The 20238-nt window shown below is 38.9% G+C and overlaps 1 protein-coding gene across 4 annotated transcripts in view; it reads left to right on the top strand.

The window, feature by feature from the left end:
• The window catches only part of SHOC1 (shortage in chiasmata 1), a 102721-nt gene that overhangs the window by 18413 nt on the left and 64070 nt on the right, over window positions 1-20238 (top strand). For 3 of the 4 annotated variants that reach the window (XM_051843219.2, XM_051843218.2, XM_070055562.1), the window contains 5 exons: window positions 799-983; window positions 10092-10254; window positions 10460-10565; window positions 13160-13313; window positions 19959-20060. In XM_051843219.2, coding sequence (XP_051699179.2) covers window positions 815-983; window positions 10092-10254; window positions 10460-10565; window positions 13160-13313; window positions 19959-20060 — 694 coding nt within the window. In that variant the 5' untranslated portion in view covers window positions 799-814. The remainder of the gene's footprint in view (window positions 1-798; window positions 984-10091; window positions 10255-10459; window positions 10566-13159; window positions 13314-19958; window positions 20061-20238) is intronic. The other variant, XM_051843221.2, reaches the window with a different exon arrangement.

Genomic DNA, 20238 nt, shown 5'->3' with positions numbered 1-20238 from the left:
GAACTAAGCAAAACCCAATAAGAGCTACAGCTCTAGGAGAGGGGCTGTCTGACAAGATAACCATTGGTAGAAGAGGGCAGCCACTTCCCAACTGTGGCTCAGCACTGAAGAATTCGGAAAGAATGCTTTTCTGGCTATCTCTCACCTTTGAACTTCTAGTGCATGTCATTTGCTAAACTCAACAAGAAGAGACAGGGCATGGAGTCTTGGTTGATTCACAGAGGTCAGCATCCCAGGTTGCAGACCAAAACATAAAAGGTTGTATAATGATACTGAGGAAGAGACATTGAATATGGCACAAGGGCAGTTTTACGGTGCATGGCAAAACCTAGAAATCTGTATCATCTTAAGCTCATTATTTCTGCTTTTAGGAGATGTGTTTTGAAAAAAATGATCAGATAAGTACACAAAGATTTTCTTTGCAGTGTTGCTTATAATAGCAAATAAAACAAATTTCTAGTAGTAGGGAACTTGCTGAATAAATTGTGATTTCCTGATATAATGGGATAATGTTCACCCATTCAAAAATGAAATGAATGCAATTGAGTGATAAGCGAATGTTCTCATTCTTTATTACTTAGTACTAAAAAAGCTATAGAATAATTAATCAATTTTCTTTTAAAATATCCAAAAAATAAGTGAGAAATTTATATAATTTCTGCATTCATCTCAAGTAATGGAGCTGTAATTTTTCTCTGTATCTGTTGAAATTTGATATTGAAATTTGACATATCCTATTTATTAATAAAAAATCTTCTAAAATAGGACATATGTAAAATCAATTTTATAATGTCATAGGAAAACACCTGCAAGAATGGTTACCCGGGTTAATTGCGACTGTGAAGAAATTGTTCCAAGTTCAAATCCAAACTCACAATCTGAAGTAGAAGAAGGCAGCTTTTACACCTTCCAGGACTACAGTGAAGTCTTTACACCTATCAAGTGTTCAGAGAAATATTCATCTTCTCAGGCACAGAGCCAAGGTATTATATTTGTTATTTAATTGTTATAAATCATTTCTTACTAACACAACGATTTTTATTTCAGTTTTTCTCTAATTGGCTTTAAATTATTTTTATTACATATATTTACTGCATAATTACAATTCTAAACTTTGCGACATTAGAGAAATATTTACTTTTTTTTTTTTTGACAGGCAGAGTGGACAGTGAGAGAGACACAGAGAGAAAGGTCTTCCTTTGCTGTTGGTTCACCCTCCAATGGCCGCCGCGGCAGGAGAAGCCGGGTGCTTCTCCTGGTCTCCCATGGGGTGCAGGGCCCAAGCACTTGGGCCATCCTCCACTGCACTCCCTGGCCACAGCAGAGAGCTGGCCTGGAAGAGGGCCAACCGGGACAGAATCCGGCGCCCCGACCGGGACTAGAACCCGGTGTGCTGGCGCCACTAGGTGGAGGATTAGCCCAGTGAGCCGTGGCGCCGGCTGAAATATTTAAATTTTTTTAAAAAAGATTTATTTATTTATTTGAGAGTCAGAGTTACATAGAGAGAGAAGGAGAGACAGAGAGAGAGAGAGGTCTTCCATTGGCTGGTTCACTCCCCAATTGGCCACAATGGCTGGAGCTGTGCCAATCTGAAGCCAGGAGCCAGGAGCTTCTTCCCAGTCCCTACGTGGGTGTAGGGGCCCAAGGACTTGGGCCATCTTCCACTGCTTTTCCAGGCTTTAGCAGAGAGCTGTATTGGAAGTGGAGCAGCTGGGACTCAAACCTGCACCCATATGGGATGCCAACACTGCAGGTGGCGGCTTTACCCACTACGCCACAGCACCATTCCTAGAAATATTTACTTTTTCATGATGATCTTCTTTTGTAAATTGGGTTAGTTTAGGAGTTTGCTGAGCCTCAAAGTTACCTATAGAGATTTGTTTGTAGTGTACTTACAACAGATCGCTAATGTGATATTAGCATCTGTATACGGATCTGATGATGTAGCATTCCACTATAACAATAAATTACTGGATTATGATGTGATGGTTATATTTCATTTTTCAAAATATGCTAATGATTTCCAGTGTCTTCTAACTTGTCTGAAACCAAAGTTCAAATAGAGATGGAGTAGCTGCAGTGTAAAGTGAGGGTATAGATAGATAGATAGATAGATAGATAGATAGATAGATATAGATACTCAGTTTTACAGATTTCCTATAAATAATAATTGAAAGTATATTTTATACAAACTATAGTCCAAATCGCTCATCTTACTAGAGGGTGCTGAATTCTTTCAACCATTTAAAAAGCTGCTGATAATTGCCTTCCTGGTATGTGTAATAGCCTATTCCCTTTTTAAATTATAAAACTTAAGGCTTTATTATATAATAACTGTGATCATTTAAGAAATGCTATAGCTGAGTATGAAAATACTTTGGTTCTTTTATTGTTATTTTTATGCATAAACAAAAATTGTGCATAAAATTTTTAGTGTTGGCTGGGTATGTGGTGATATATACAGAAATTCCTCTGATAATTTTGAGGAGAGAGAAATTATATTAAAGACTAAACTTGAGAACATAATATAATAGAAAAGGCCTGATTTGGAGTCAAGAAGATATGAATTTGCAGTCCAAATCTACTTCTAAGAAGTGGTACAGAGGAGCAGGCATTGTGGTATGCTGCTTGGGAAGCCGCATCCCACATCAGAGTGCCTGGTTTGAGCCCCGGCTGCTCTGCTTCTGATCCAGCTTCCTGCTAAGGTGATCCTGGGAAGCAGCAGGTGATGGCTCAAGTAGTTGAGTTCCTGCCATATACGTGGGACACCCAGAGGGAGTTCAGGGTTCCTGACTTTGACCTAACTTAGCCCCAGTTGTTGCGGGCATTTGGGTAGTGAACCAGCAGATAGTAAGTATATCTGTCTCTCTGTCCCCCTCCTTCTCTCTCTCTCTCCCTCTCCCTTTCAAATAAACTAACTTTGAAAAAAAAAAAAAAGATGCATATGTCCTATTGTGAAAATATCTGGGTTCATACTTGACTCTGGCTCCTGACTTCAGCTTCCTGTTAATACAGATCCTGAGAGGAAGTTGTGATGTTTCAAGTAATTGGGTTCCTGTAACTCACATGGGAGACCTGGATTGAGTTCTCAGTTCCCAGCTTTGGCCCTGGCCTAGGCCTGCCTGTTAAGGCATTTGGGGAGTAAAGCAATGAATGGGAGCTCTGTCTCTTTCTCCCTTTCTCTCTGCCCCTCTCAAATAAAAATAAATTAATAAAATTTCAAAGAAAAAGTGGGAAAGTTGTCATTCTATGACTTGGGGAAATTTTTATGTTTTTCAGTATTTTTTTTATAATTTCTCTCTATTAACCTATTCTAATTTCTTATAAAAATTTTCTGGGGATAAAACAATATGTATATATGTAAATAAATAGTTTGTAAGAATAATGGGCTATACAAACATAGCTATTATTGTTAATGTGGCAAATTAGAAGTGACTTGGCTAGGATCCACTATTCACTGAAAGAAAATATGCTTGAATTTCCCAAATACAAAGGGTCATGTGTCATTAGCAATTTCACTTGCTTTCTCTACAATTATATTGACTATTGCCAGGTTAGTAGATACCTTTGTTCTTACTGTCTAAATCTGAAGGATCATATACTTTAAAATCAACTGATACTCTAAATTTGCTGTGTTTTGTAAGAAATATAATTACTAAATTATAAGATAATTTCAAAACATTTAAAACATAAAAATACTGACTAGTTTTCTTTGTTGGTTGGTTTGTTGAAATTTAATAATTTTTCTACACTGTTCATATATTATTTGTCAATACAAAAAATAACCATTTTCTTGAGTATCATAGGTATTGTGGGAACATATGAGCAAATTTAACTATAGCTGCGATGTTTTTAAATAAAGTTATACATGTATACAGTTTATAGAGTCAGATAGTTCATTAAATTTTATAATAGAAAGCAGCAATCTCCTGACTTCATCAATCACTTCCGTTTTTTTACTCTTTAGAGGCAACTGCTTTTAACTTTTTGAAACAATTTCAGAACGAATTCTATTTCTTTTACCACTTATTTATGTATCTGTGTGCTGCTATTGCTTGATTTTTTTTTTTTAGCTTTAGGCTTTATCTATTGACTTCTCATCATGAAAATGAAGATGTAACTGCTTCATTCTTCTATACCTTCACTACCACATACACTTAAATTTCCTACTGTGTGTGTATTCCTAATGTATGTGTATCTCCCAATGTAGTTGTATTACAACTTTGGTCAAATCAGTATTTATGATTAATAGAATTATGGTTGTATAAACAGCTATTCTTGGCTGAAACCAGTATTGTGGTTTTAATTATTTCTTTCTTGTATTCCATAAAGTTAAGGCTTCTTTTCTATTTTTCTTCTTTTTCCATATATTTCATACACAGAACTTGATATTGCAGCTCTCACCTAGTTATCTAAAACTCCTCTTAATACATTCAAACATCAGGTATACTACTAGTTTTTATCTTTGGACATTTTAGTTGTAGAACCAGTAATTATCAACTTCACCCTTGGGCATTCTGTCTCCTTTTTTTTTATATTGGGTCCTGTGTTTCTTCAGTTCTGTGGCTATCAATGTACTCAGTTCTCTCCCACCATACTTTAGAGTACTTCTACTTGTGGCTTTCAGCATGCTAAGTATGTCTTTTGAAAACGTCCATGTCCTGAAATCTTAATTCTATCATCACCTTTAAAAGATTGTGTGACTAATTGGAGAATTTAATATTGGAAATAATATTTTCTTTTTCAAAAAGATTTATTTATTTGAAAGACAGAGTTCGAGAGGCAGAGGAAGAGAGAGAGAGAGGGAGAGGGAGAGGGAGAGGGAGAGGGGGAGAGAGAGAGAGTGTGTGTGTGTCTTTTATCCACTGGTTCACTCCTCAGATGTCTGCAATGGCCAGAGCTGGGCTGATCCAAAGCTAGGAACCAGGAGCTTCCTCCAGGTCTCCTGTGCGGGTGCAGGGGCCCAAGGACTTGGGCCATCTTCTACTGCTTTCCCAGGCTATAGCAGAGAGCTGGATCAGAGTGAAGCAGCCAAGAGTTGAACTGGCACCCGTAGGGGTTGCCAAGACTGCAGGCAGAGGCTTTACCTGCTGTGCCACGGCACCTGCCCCATAATATTTCCTTAGAATTTCAAAGACATTGCTACATTTTACTCTAGCTTTCAGTATTACTGTTAAGAACTCCAGTGCCTCTTGAATTCATAAATGTTTTCACATGATCTCCTTTTTATATTGAATAGTTTAATGATTTTTTATTGTAGCCTTCTGAAATTTCATGATGGCTTTCCTTGTTGTGGATCTGTTTTCATACACTAGGCTAACTATATGATGTACCTTATCAATCAGGATATTCCTGAATTCAGTTTTTTTTAAATGTATTTGTTTATTTGAGAGGCAGAATTACAGAGAGGGAGAGACAGAAAGGGAGGTCTTTCATCACTCGTTCAGTACCCAAATGGCCACAATGGCCAGAACAGGGCTGTTCCAAAACCAGGAGCCACGAGCTTCTTCCAGGTCTCCCATGTATATGCAGGGGCACAAGCACTTGGGCCATCTTCTGCTGCTTTCCAAGGCCATTAACAGAGAGCTGGATTGGAAGAGGAGCATTCAGGACAAGAACTGGCACCTATACAGTGTGCTGGCGCCACAGATGGAGGCTTAACCTACTATGTCACAGTGCCAGCCCTCCTGCAATTCAGTTTTAAGAAAATTTCTTGAATTATGTCTTTGATGAATTCCTTTCCTTAGTTTTCTCTTGTTCTCTCTTCTTGAATCTCCTGCTATTCATTTATTGAGGTCTTCTTTAGTGTCCTTTAATAAAAATTTTTTTCTTCATAAAGATATTACTAATCTTTTATGAGATTTATCCCTGAGTACTTTATTTTAGCTACCATTATTTTATTTCTAAATCAAGTTTTCTGTTTATTATTTGTGTGTAACAAAAGGCAGTTCATTTTTATAGTGCTCTTATATTCACCCACCTCTTAGACTAATATTAATCCCAGCAGTTAATTGTCATGGCATAATCATGTTGTCTATGAATAATAAGCACATATTTCTTCCTTTACAATGTTTATATTTTTTTTTCTTACCCTACTGACAAGGACTTCAATTCATTGTTTTGTAGAATTAAGATAGTTTCTATCCTTGTCTTGTTCCTGACAGTGAAGGAAATGTTTCCAGTATTGAAACTTTACTGGTGAGATGTTAAAGGCATTTCCTTTATTGGGCTGTGGAAACTTCCTTCATGTTCCTACTTTTAAACATAAATGAAGATTGAATTTTATTAACATTTTTCTCTGTGTATCAACATATATCTGAATTTTAAATACACAGAATGCCCCTTCACTAAAAACTCACCCAACAATCCAAAGATAAATTGTTTATTATTGTGAGCATACTATGTATGCATTATATTATTTTATATGTTAACATTATTGGGGTCCACGCTTGGTGCGTGGGTTAAAGCTGCAGCCTGCAGTGCTGGCATCCCATATGGGCACAAGTTCAAGTCCTGGCTGCTCCACTGCTGATCCTGCTCTCTGCTATGGCCTGGAAAAGCAGTAGAAGATGGCCCAAGTCCTTGGGCTCCTGTACCCATGTGGGAGACCTGGAAGAAGCTCCTGGTTCCTAGCTTCGGATCAGCTCAGCTCTGACCATCGCGGCCATTTGGGAGGGAACCAGCAGATTGAGGATCTCTCTCTCTCTGCCTCTGCCTCTCTGTAACTCTGCCTTTCAAAGAAATAATAAATCTTTTTGAAAAAAGTTAACATTATCTTGGAAACATTTCATTGTATATTTAAGCTAAATCTTTTTGAAAAAAGTTAACATTATCTTGGAAACATTTCATTATATACTTAAGTTTTCTTCAAAAGCTTGGGTTTTGGAGCCAGCGCTGTGGCATAGTGGGTAAAGCCGCCACCTGCAGTGTTAGCATCCCATATGGGCACCAGTTCAAGTCCTGGCTGCTCCACTTCCAATCCTGCTCTCTGCTGAGGCCTGGGAAAGTAGTGGAAGATGGCCCAAGTCCTTGGGCCCCTGCACCCATGTGGGAGACTAGGAATATGCTCCTGGCTCCTGGCTTCAGATCAGTGCAGCTCCGGCCATTGCGGCCATCTGGGGAGTGACCAGTGGGTGGAAGACTCTTTCTCTGCCTCTGTCTCTCTGTAACTCTGCCTTTCAAATAAATAAATAAATCTTTAAAAAAAAGAAATCTTGGGTTTTAATGACTGCAGTTTTAAATCTTTTGTATGTAACACACATTCCCCAGTTTGAGGGTATTCATGGTTTAAATTTCAGATCTGTACATAAATGTATGTTCTTATTTCAGATTATTTCCATAGAGTGAATTCCTGGAAATGGGCTACATGATATAAGTGTTTTTCTCAACTATATGTCCACTAGCACTGTATAAGAATATTTTGTTCTGGGGCCAGTGTCTGGCACAGCAGGTTAAGCTGACACTGGCATCCCATATGAGTACCAGGTAGAGTCCTGGCTGTTCCACTTCCAATCCAATTCCCTGCTAATGCACCCACATGGGATGCCAATGTCACAGGTGATTGCTTTACCCACTATGCCATAACACCAGCCCTCCAAAAAAGTTTTTTATTTTCTTCCATATTCTTTCTGAACATTTTTATTCATTGATATTTCACATATTGGTAGTTATCATGAATGTTTTTAATTAATTTTTGGACTAGATTGTATGTATTAGAAAACCATTAATTTTATAATTCTTATCAGACACTTCAGTAAACTCCTTTGTTTGTTTTCAATTCATTATCTTGGGTTTTCTAGGTAGACCAAAGTATCTTCTGCAAAAAATAAGCATCTTCTTTCCTCTCAATAGACCTCTTCTTTTTTTCTGCCTTTTTTTTTTCATGGTTAACTAGTCAGAATTTTGTTTCCTGGTGACAATTTAACACTCCCCTATAATAGAGGAAAGCAGTTGCTTTATATCTATGTAGAACACATAGTAGTTGTAATAAAGTAGGAACTCTCCTACTTTATTTAACTCACCCTTGGTAAAACCTCTCTATAATCTATAATTATAAAGAACATTTGTTGTGGTGAGATGCTGCCCTCAAGTGGTACCATCAAAGGGTACTTGGAAAACAAGACCTATAACTGACATACAATGTCCAACATCCACACACACACACACACACACACACACACCCGTGTATTCCCACAATGTATGGGAATGCATGGAGGGAAGATGGCTGGAGAAGTCTGGAAGTGGTTGGTGGAAGTGGAGGTATAAAACAATTCTGTTTGGGTTTTTTACTGATAATAACTCCATTAATATTACATAATAGACTATATCAGCCCATCTTTAACTTTCTCAAATATACTCTCTTTAGACATAGTATTGATTGACTAGCTTTCTTTGGTGTATCTTGGGAAGCTTTTGGCCATGAGATCCTCAGGAACTTAATGGGTTCACATAAACAATCTCTTAGGAGGCCAGTTTGTATCACAGGTTCTCTTTTGGCATATCTGGTTAGCCAGCAGCAGGCAAAAGAATGTTAGCTGGCTGCCTGTCTTACACCACATGTTTGTTAGATACATACATACAAATTATGTAGTTGGCTATGGGAGAAATCACTATGTGAAAACTATATAGTATTGCTCTCTCATGTCACTATCCATAGCAAGAGAATGTTGCTTCTCTGGTCAAGGTGGTCCTCACTTTTAGGAACTTGGCTCTCTTAGTAATTCTTCATCTGAGTGTACATCATGCTTTTTCTCTGTCTACCCAGGAGCTAATTGAAGAGTGGGAGAAGTTTTTATGTTCCTCCCCAAAGCTCAGAAACTATGAAAGCTCTCTCACAACCAAGATCCTAAAGTCACCCAAAGATGGCAGGGTGGGGTAGAGTGGATACATTTATTCCAGCAATTGACTGTTAACAGTAGAGTTTCTTAATATGTAAGCTATACCACACTTCTCAAGTAGATACTTCTCTATATAACTTTCATTGTGAACAATCTAATAGCAGCCATGTATGAATAACTTTAGAATGACAGAATCAGGGTTGACCTCCTTGGTATGCTGTATAAACCATCATCATTTCCTACATGCTAGAGTCTCTGGAGGATGAACTGCAGACCTTAAGAGATAAAATGATGTAGAGAGAAGACCAGGCTGGCATCGTGGTGCAGTAGGTTAAGCCACTGCTTGTGATGCTGCCATCCGGTGTGATTTAGGCCTAGGCCCAGCTCCTGCTGTTGCAGCATTTGAACAGTTAATCAACAGATTGAATATCTCTGTTTCTGTCTGTCTCTTTCTCTCTCTCCCTCTCTCTGTTGCACTGCCTTTCAAATAAGTAAATACATAAATCTTTTTAAAAGGAGATGGGGGAGGGGCAGCTGGTGCTGTGGCACTGCAAGTTAAAGCCCCAGCCTGAAGCACCGGCATCCCATCTGGGCACCGATTCTAGTCCTGGCTGCTCTACTTCTGATCCAGCTTTCTGCTAGGGCCTGGGAAAGCAGTAGATGATGGCCCAGGTCCTTGGGCCCCTGCACCCATGTGGGAGACTAGGAAGAAGACTGGAAGAAGGAGACTAGGAAGAAGACTAGAAGAAGCTCCTGGCTCCTGACTTCGAAACAGCTCAGCTCTGGCCATTGCAGCCATTTAGGGAGTGAACCAGCAGATGGAAGACCTCTTTCTCTTTCTCTTTCTATCTCTACCTCTCTCGGTAGCTCTATATTTCAAATAAATAAAAATAATTTAAAAAAAAAAGGTGATAGGGAAGACCAGAGTCAGCAAAAATCAAATGCTTTTATTTGGAAGTATAAAAGCACAGAGATTACTTAAGCTAATCTGTTGATCAAGTTTAAGATATTACGCCTCTTTTGGCATACTTGGCTATTCCTCAGTGTAACATATAATATTAGAATTTATTGAGTTTTTCCTGTGTTTCAATACTATCCAACATGCTTTATATGGACAGTATGATGAAGAACTAAAGAATTAAAAATGTGTTTGGAAAACACAACTATATCTAATAGCTGATTTTAGTAAGTATCTATATTCCTTTGTATAATGTTGTTTTTTCTTATTCCTTTATATTTCTTATTTATTTTCAGATTTATATATTGATGAAGAAATGATTTTTGTAAATAGTTTGATGGATTATAAAAATCAGCTACCAACTTTGCAAACTCTCTTGAGTAGACTAAAATTATTTAAGTTAAAGGACCCTCTTATAGATTTCAAAAAACAGACCTTCAATGAAGATATTGTTTTCAGGTAGTTAATTTCTCATTGCTGTAAATATTTTTAAGGGAAGCAAACATTCTTTGAATGATCATAAGTTTAGATACTATCAATAATATTTTCCTCATATTACTGGAACTCAACTTTAATTTTAATTATTATATGTTTTGATTGGCAACATTTAGTACACAATTTACTTTTCATAAACACTAATTATTAATATTGCTTTTCTTTTAAGGGAATGTTTATCATCTCAAGGAAGTTGGGACGTTTTTCTGAAAGATCTTTATATGGATAAAGAGAACTTTTGTAAGGTGGAACTAGGAGATGCAGATTTAAATGAGGTTATATTTGCTTTCTGTAATATGAAACTAATGAAGCACATGTCTATAAACATTATTAAAATATAATGAATTGAATATGTATCAACTAAGGAATCAAATTTACTTCCCAATAGTGGTTCTTTGGCTTGCACAAAAGAACTACCTGAAGAATTTAAATATACATATCTGATTTAATTAGTGTGATAAGCAGGAAAAGTTTAGAGAACTTCAAAACCTTTCCCAATAATTTTAATCACTAGCCGGGGTCTAGGAAATTAAGTACTCATGTCTAATTTAAGATTGGAGACTAGAGCTAGGAAGATTGATTTGTGAGTTATGCACAAGTCGATAGTACTGAGCTTTCAGAGAAGTGATCTCATTGAGAGAGTGAGAATGTAGAGAATCCAAAAACTGAATATTAGGTGCTGCCAATGTCTAGTAAGGAAGGTGGCATCTTTGCCTATAAAAGGTAAAGTACTCAAAGATAGCTCCCCTTTTCATCATGCAATTCCAACAGTATACAAGGTTGTTACTGTGCTCTGTTTATAAAGAGTTTCTCACAGTTGAAAATGCTAGTAACTTTTACAGTTTAACAAACTCAAAAATGTAGAACTATGTGGATTAGATGCTTTCACAGAGTTACTTAAAAATATTTTGTGGTGAGATAATAGGAAATTTTAAAAAAATATTATTTATTTGAAAGGTAAAGTTACAGAGAGGCAGAGAGAGAGAGAGAGATGTCTTCCATCCACTGGTTCACTTCCCAGATGGCCGCAACAGCTGGAGATGTGCTGATCCAAAGCCAGGAGCCAGGAGCTTCTTCCGGGTCTCCCATGTGAATGCAGGGGCCCAAGGACTTGGGCCATCTTCCACTGCTTTCCCAGACCATAGCAGAGAGCTGGATGGGAAGTGGACCAGCTGAGACTAGAACTGGCGCCCATATGGGATGCCATTACTGCAGGTGGCGGCTTTACCTGCTATGCCACAGCACTGACCTCCAGAAGTGTTTTATATTTGGGGATTTTCTTAATATGTCCAAAGCACATATATTACATATAGTGGACTTAAAACATTAAAATTAAAATTAATTAAAAACTGAACATGAGAGTGAAAATATTAATTCACCTATTGGCCCCTTATTTCCAGTCTGTATTCTGTTCCCCTTTACCTCTGGGAGGCATGCCAGTAGTCTCACTTGTTGAGGAATCCAATTCTGTAGGAATGAGAGAAAAATTCCATAGAGTGCAGAAAACATCCACTCCACTCCATGGTCTCTCTCTCTCTCTCTCTTTTTTTTTTTTTTTTGACAGGCAGAGTGGACAGTGAGAGAGAGAGACAGAGAGAAAGGTCTTCCTTTGCCGTTTTGCCGTTGGTTCACTCTCCAATGGCTGCCACACGCTGATCCGATGGCAGGAGCCAGGTACTTATCCTGGTCTCCCATGGGGTGCAGGGCCCAAGCACTTGGGCCATCCTCCACTGCACTCCCTGGCCACAGCAGAGAGCTGGCCTGGAAGAGGGGCAACCAGGACAGAATCCGGTGCCTCAACCGGGACTAGAACCCGGTGTGCCAGCGCCGCAAGGCGGAGGATTAGCCTAGTGAGCCGTGGCACCGGCCTTCATCGTCTCTTTTTATCCCCTCGTTTACCATCTCTCATGTGCTGCAGTGATAGTTTTTAATTTAGAGGATATTTCTGTCTCTGGGGATATTGTGCATCACTGATGTAATGAGTGACCATAAAAGACATTTTTCAGAGAGAATATTCTTTATAATAGAATGTATTTTGACTGCTACATTTCTGTTTTTAAAAAATATGTTAGGGGCTGGCACTGTGGTGTAGTGGGTAAAGCCGCCATCTGCAATATCAGCATCCCATGTGGGCGCCAGTTCGAGTCCTGGCTGCTCCACTTCTGATCCAGCTCTCTGCTATGGCCTAGGGAGTCCTTGAACCCCTGCACTCACATGGGAAGACCCGGAGGAAGCTCCTGGCCCCTGGCTTTGGATTGGCACAGCTCCAGCGGTTGCTACCATCTGGGGAGTGAACCAGTGGATGGAGGGTCTCTCTTTCTCTCTTCCTCTGCCTCTCTAAAACTCTGCCTTCAAACAAACAAACAAACAAACAAGTAAATAAATCCTTTTAAAAAATTATGTTTAGCGGGCCGGCGCCGTGGCTCACTTGGTTAATCCTCCACCTGCGGCGCGGGCATCCCATGTGGGCACCGGGTTCTAGTCCTAGCTGCTCCTCTTCCAGTCCATCTCTCTGCTATGGCCTGGGAAAGCAGTAGAAGATGGCCCAAGTGCTTGGACGCCTGCACCTGCGTGGGAGACCAGGAGGAAGCACCCGGCTCCTGGCTTCGGATTGGCGTAGCTCCGGCCATTGCAGCCATTTGTGGGGTGAACCAACTGAGGGAAGACCTTTCTCTCTCTCTGTCTCTCTCACTGTGTAACTCTGCCTGTCAAAATAAAAAAAATTATGTTTAGCATTAAAAATTTTTGAGTATGAGATTAGTTTAATTTTAATTTGGCACACCATTTAAGCAACTGTATCCATTTATGACTAAAAATGTTTATTTGGAAAAATTCACTAAAACCTTATTTTAACTGTATATTATTTCAGCCATTATTTTTTTATTTTGAGTTTGAATCCTTACTATCTACAATTCTTAAACAAGAAACTAGTGTTCCATCACTGTCAGACCTGAAGGAGTTATTAAACTTAACGCCAGAAGTAATAAATTACGTAGATGAAAATGAAAAGCTTTTCAAAAGAGGTAAGAATTACTTTTAAAATGTATTTCTTATAAAAACCACTTAATGTTTGTTCCACAAACATTCCACAAGTCTTTTCTGTGTATTACATGTTAAAATTTCAGAACTATTCTCTTTGTCATTCTCTTTCTACTACTTCCAGGCTTAAGACTTCTCTGAAATCAGTGTAACTATTTCAAGGTAATTGCACAAATACATCTGAAACACCTATGACCTCACTAATGTTTTAAAGAGCTGTTTTCTTATGTACAGTGAGGGCACTATCAATTTCTACATTGGCTTTGGTTAGCTTTGGAGAGGCTCATTAGTAAGGAGCTCAGAGGTGGGCGCCGTGGCTCACTCTCCACCTGTGGCGCTGGCATCCCAGGGTTCTAGTCCCGGTTGGGGCGCCGGATTCTGTCCCAGTTGCCCCTCTTCCAGGCCAGCTCTCTGCTGTGGCCTGGGAAGGCAGTGGAGGATGGTCCAAGTGCTTGGGCCCTGCACCCGCATGGGAGACCAGGAGGAAGCACCTGGCTCCTGGCTTCAGATCGGCGCAACGCGCCAGCTGTAGCGGCCATTTGAGGGGTGAACCAACGGAGGGAAGACCTTTCTCACTGTCTCTCTCGCTTAAAAAAAAAAAAAAAAAAAGTAAGGAGCTCAGAATAAGGATTCATGGAATCAAATGATTGAGAGTTATAACCTAGAATTTAGATGGTTCCCAGTTAACTTTAGTTATCATTATTGACATTTGTACTGATAATTTGAGCCCTAATATTTAACTGCCCTCTCATAGATATCATTCAAAATGATCAAATATACATAATAACAGGGAGGAATGGAAGGAAGGTCTGTGATAACCACAAAACAGGGCTATTTGCCACTGAAAAACCACAGACTTGGAGGAATTCTTACAGATTAAGACTACATCCAATGAATTACTGATCAGCCTACAACTTAAAGCAAGGAAATGAAAAGCCAGCTTGAGCAACCAGATCAAATCAGTACCACAACTTAAAAATATATTGGCGCTCAAAACTGCTGAGTGGATCAGGACACAAATTTCAACTCTATAAATGCTAACATGAAGAGAAAGAGACTTCACTGAGTAATTATGTTGTTGCCCTCCCAGAATTCAGTTGGCTCAGATGCTATAGTACATAAAACAAGAGTCATTTCCATAGAGGCCTTCTAACAAGGGAAGTTATGATGCAGGATATTGAAAGGACTGGGGGTAAGTAATATCCCAGTACCTTTAGTTTGTGATAATATCAATAAAATTGCTTAGTGAGGTCATAAAGTTACTTGCTACAAGCATATCTCAAGATCCTTCCCTATTTCTCATGGTCAAATAGTAAACAAAACTGTACCTTTGCCTATTCTGAACATTTAATAAAAATGGAATCATATAATATGTGTTTTCCTGTGACTGGCTTCTTTTACTTGGCATATGTTTTTATACTTATTGCCATAGTATGTATCGTGCTTTTTATAGCCAAACAATAGTCTATTCTGTGGATATATCCCATTTTGTTTATCCATACATCTATTGATAGACATTTAGGTTATTTCCACCCACCCTTTAGCTATTTTAAATAAATATAATTTATTGAATTATTAAATTTATTATTTATTACTTTTATTATTTATTAAATCACAAATTTATTAAATTATATAATTTATTATAAATTTATTAAATTATTTAATAAATTATTATTTATGTATTAAATACTTTATTAAACTAAACAATTTAATAAATTATTTAATAAATTTATTATTCATTAAATTAGAAATTTATCAATCATATGATTTATTAAATTATGAATTTATTATTTATTTAAGATTATTTATTAGATTTGTTATTGTTTTTAAATTTATTATTATTAAATTTATTAAATTAAATAAATAAATTTGCATGCAAATTTTTGTGTACATGTATGTTTTCATTTCTCTTGGATGTGTAACTGTGAGTAGAATTGTTAAATCAAAGAGTAACCCTCTTTAACCTTTTGAGGATTATCAGGCTGTTTTCCAAAGTGGAAGAACTATTTTTCATTTCCATCAGCAATGTGTGAGGATTCCAATTATCCACAGACTCTCCTTTTGATAGCTATCCTAGTGGATGTGATGTGATATCTCATTGTGGTTTTGATTTGCATTTCCCAAATGATTAATGATATAGAGCAACTTTTCACATACTTATTGATCATTTTATATTTGCTTTAGAGAAATGCCTATTCAGATCCTTTGCCTATTCTAAATTATGTTATTTTTCTTTTATTATTGTTGCAAGTTTATCCCCATTTGTTTTTATATTTCCCAGTTCCCTTTTTTCCATCTACTTTTGGACCATGTGAGGGTTTTTTGTTTGTTTTTAAATATTTTTAAAATATTTTACTTATTTATTTGAAAGGCAAAGTTACAGAGAGGTAGAGGCAGAGAAAGAGAGAGAGAGAGAGAAAGGTTTTCCATCCTCTGGTTCACTCCCCAAATGCCCGCAGTGGCTACAGCTTGGCCGATCTGAAGCCAGGAGCCAGGAACCTCTTCTGGGTCTCCCACATGGGGCAGGAGCCCAAGGACTGGCGTCATCTTCCACTGCGTTCCCAGGCCACAACAGAGAGCTGGATCGGAAGTGGAGCAGCTGGAACTCAAACCGGTGCCCATATGGGATGCTGGCACAGCAGGTGGTGGCTTTACCTGTTACGCCACAGCACCAGCTCCTTGAGGGTTTTTTTTTTTTTAAAGATTAATTTTATTTATTTGAAAGGCAGAGTTACAGAGAGAGACAGAGACAGAGACAGAGACAGAGAGATCTTCCATCCATTGGTTCACTCCCCAAATGGCCACAATGACTGGTGCTGGGCCAGACCAAAGATAGGAGTCAGGAGTTTCATCTGGGTCTCCCACTTGGATGCAGAGACCCAAGTGCTTGGGCCATCTTTTACTGCTTTCCTAGGCAAATTAGCAGGGAGCTGGAATGATAGTGGGGCACCCAGGACTCAACGGATGCCCATATTGGATGCCAGCAGTGCAGGCATTGGCTTAACCCGCTGTGCCATAATTCCAGCCCTCTGCTTGATTTTTTTTAAAGATTATTTATTTATTTATTTGAAAGTCAGAGTTACACAGAGAGAGGAAAGGCAGAGAGAGAGGTCGTCCATCCACTGGTTCACTCCCCAATTGGCCGCAATGGCTGGAGCTGCACTGATCCGAAGCCAGGAGCCAAGAGCTTCTTCCAGGTCTCCCATACGGGTGCAGGTGCCCAAGGACTTGGGCCATCTTGTACGGCTTTCCCTGGCCATAGCAGAGAGCTGGATTGGAAGTGGAGCAGCTGGGACTAGAACCAACATCCATATGGGATGTCGACACTGCAGGTGGCGGTTTTACCTGCTATGCCACAGCGCTGGCCCCATCCCTGCTTGATTTCTAAAGGAAGTTTTAGACAAAAACTTATATATTTAAGGAATACAACATGATGTTTTGATACATGTGTATGTTGTGAAATGATTACCACAAGCAAGCTAATTAACATATTCATCAGCTCTTGTGTGTATGTGGTGAGAATACTTAATATGTGTTCTTTCAGCAAATTTTAGCTGTACAATACAGTATTAACTGTAGTCACTGTGCTATAAGTAGTGCTCTAAAACTTACTCACTTTATAACTTTCAGTTTGTACCATTTAATCAAAATCTACTTTCCAGCAACCTTTCTACTCTCAACTACTATGAGTCTGATGTTTTATATTCTCTATATAAATGAGACCAGACAGTGTTTGAATTTCTGTGTTTGGCTTATCTCACTTAGCAGTATATCCATCAGGTTCATCCATGTTATCACAAATGACAGGATTTTCTTTTGTATGGCTGAATAATATTCTGTTTCTCTTTCTCTCTCTCACTTGCTCATTGTCTCTCTCTCTCTCTCTCTCTCTCACACACACACACACACACACACGCTCCTCAGTTTATGAAAATGTCCTGAGGAACCCATTGTATGTTGAAAATATTCTAAGTGAAATATGCATTAATATATCTAACTACAAAATATTGGTCAGCAACACAGTATACTGTAAACCATGGATTGTTTGATCTGGAGATCATGTGGCTGACTGGGAGCTGTGGCTTACTGCTGCCCAAATTCACAAGAGAATAGTGTACATATCGCTAGGCTGGAAAAAGATCGAAATTAAAAATAAAGTTTCTACTGAATATATGTCACTTTTGCACCATCATAAAGTCAAAAATCATAACTGGAACCATGGTAAATCAGAGACCATATATATAGACACACACACACAGATACTACTTTACTTATTCATCTGTTGACAGATACATAGAGTTTTTTTTTGTTAAGACTGATTTATTTATTTGAAATACACAATTACAGAGAGAGAGAGAGAGGGTGAGATAGACAGAAAGACAAAGAGAGAGATCTTCCTTGTTCGCTCCCCAAATGGCTTCAATGGCCAGAGCTGGGCCGAACCAAAGCCAAGAGCCAGGAGCTTCTTCAGGTCTCCTGCATGGGTGCAGGGGCCCAAACACTTGGGCCATCTTCCACTGCTTTCCCCAGGCCATTAGCAGTGGAGCAACTGGGCCTTGAGCAGGCATCCATGTGAGATGCTGGTGTTACAGGCTGCTTTACCTGCTATGCCACAACACTGGCTCCTGCTCCTGGCTTTGAAACCTTCATATGCTAATTTCAAAAACTGAATCATCTTGTGGTTACTGACAATTGACATATTTTTGTTGTTGTGTATAAGTCACATTTCCCTGTTTTTGTTACACTAAACATATATGGATTATATTCTGACATTACACCTGATTATTTACAGAAACTATTCTGCTTTGTACTTCTGAAGGTAACTGGGATTTTGTTTTGTTTTGGCTTTCTTTGTTTTGTTTTAGTAGTCTGTTAACTTGGTTGAGTTCAAACTATAAACTTTGTCTCCCTTTTGGTGGGAAGGAGCTGAACTCTGTATTTAGAACTTTTAGCCATGGCTTGTGTGCTTGGAGTCTGCCCCAAACAAGTGTAGTTCAGAAATCACAGATTTAAAAAAAATTTTTTTAAAGATTTTATTTACTCGGCCGGTGCCGTGGCTCACTAGGCTAATCCTCCGCCTGCGGCGCTGGCACACCGGGTTCTAGTCCTGGTCGGGGTGCCGGATTCTGTCCCGGTTGCCCCTCTTCCAGGCCAGCTCTCTGCTGTGGCCCGGGAGTGCAATGGAGGATGGCCCAAGTCCTTGGGCCCTGCACCCCATGAAGACCAGGAGGAAGCACCTGGCTCCTGGCTTCAGATCGGTGCAGCTTGCCGGCCATAGCAGCCATTTGGGGAGTGAACCAATGGAAGGAAGACCTTTCTCTCTGTCTCTCTCTCTCTCACTGTCTAACTTTGCCTGTCCAAAAAAAAAAAAAAAAGATTTTATTTACTTATTTGAGAGGTAGAGTTACAGAGAGAGGGAGAGACAGAGAGAAAAATCTTCCATCCACTGGTTCACACCCCAAATGGCTGCAATGGCTGGAGCTGGGCCGATGTGAAGCCAGCAGCCAGGAGCTTCTTTCAGGTCTCCCACATGGGTACAGGGTCCTAAGCACTTGGGCCATCTTCTGTTACTTTCCCAGGTCATTAACAGGGAGCTGATTGGAAGAGGAGCAGCTATTACATGAACTGTGGTGTCCCAACCCCCAGAGATCAGAGATTAGACAGAGTTTTATGTAGAATTTGGGACTCCTCCTGTGTTACTCTCCCCTTTTCTGGATTTCTCCTCTTCACTTTCCAGCTGCTCTGTTAAACTTTATCTCATTCTTTGAGATAATATTGCAATTTTTTTTAATCTATGTTCTAGTTTCCTTGTTCACTCCCCAAATGGCCACAACAGCCAGGGCTGGACCAGGCCATGCCAGGAGCCAGGGAAGGGGGGTTCTTCTGGATCTCCCATGTGGGTACAGGAGCCTATGGACTTGAACCATCCTCTGCTGCTTTCCCAGATGCATTAGCAAGGGAGCTGGATTGGAAATAGAGAAGCTGAGACTCAAACCAGCATCCATATGGGATGCTGGCACCATAGGCCATGGCTTTAACCCACTGTACCATAGTGCTGGCCCCAGGAAATATAGTTTTGAAAGAAATTAATTATGATCATCTTCTTTGAAACATAGATGAATCTGCTAAAACTGAGATCTTCGAGGAAGGGAGAAAGTCTTACTGGGAGAAAATGCTAAGTTTCTCATGTTAATAGGGGAATTGAAATCAAAGTGGCAGTATTCATATAGACAAGTAGAATTCCAACTAAATGGAAGATAGAAAGTCATCATATATTGATGAAGATTAAATCCTTCAAAGTGTTCTCATTCTTTTAAGTTTGTGACTTATAGATTAGCCACCTTAGCTCCAATGATCATGTACATTTTCCTATTTTAATTTCCTTTGGTAATTTTGATTGACAGTTGAGGGATAATAGAGGTGTGCAAATGAGGAACAGTTATTCATCTGTTAAGTCAGCTTAACATTTTCTTCATAAATCTGAATCTCCCCTTCTCTCCAAAAGGAACATTGACCTAAAGTAAAGCAATGAAGACACTTTAAAAGGAAAAAACAATGGAGCAACGTTATAAAAAGACTACTTTAATGGTACTTTTGCTGATAATAGAATTTCTTCCTTTTATTTTCAGATCTTACTTCCAAGCATGGAATTGAAATTGAGGATAGAAAATGGAGCTTCACAGAGATTTTAACATCTCAAAGCCTGTATGAGCCAGAGTGCCATGAACCAGGTAGAAATTTTGAATAAATCATTGAGTTTACCAAGGGTTACCTAGATATAATGTACGAGTACAACACATTCTACTACAAGTCAATTTTCATCTTTAAAATTAGATTATTGTAATCCTAGTTTTTAAAATTTTATCCATCCATTTATCTTTGTTACTGTCATTAACTCAGACTCTTACC

The sequence above is a fragment of the Oryctolagus cuniculus genome, chromosome 1 (assembly GCF_964237555.1).
Source record: "Oryctolagus cuniculus chromosome 1, mOryCun1.1, whole genome shotgun sequence".
NCBI classification, from domain to species: domain Eukaryota; kingdom Metazoa; phylum Chordata; class Mammalia; order Lagomorpha; family Leporidae; genus Oryctolagus; species Oryctolagus cuniculus.
The sequence above is the reverse complement of the archived record's forward strand: the minus strand, read 5'-3'. Positions and strand labels throughout refer to the sequence as shown.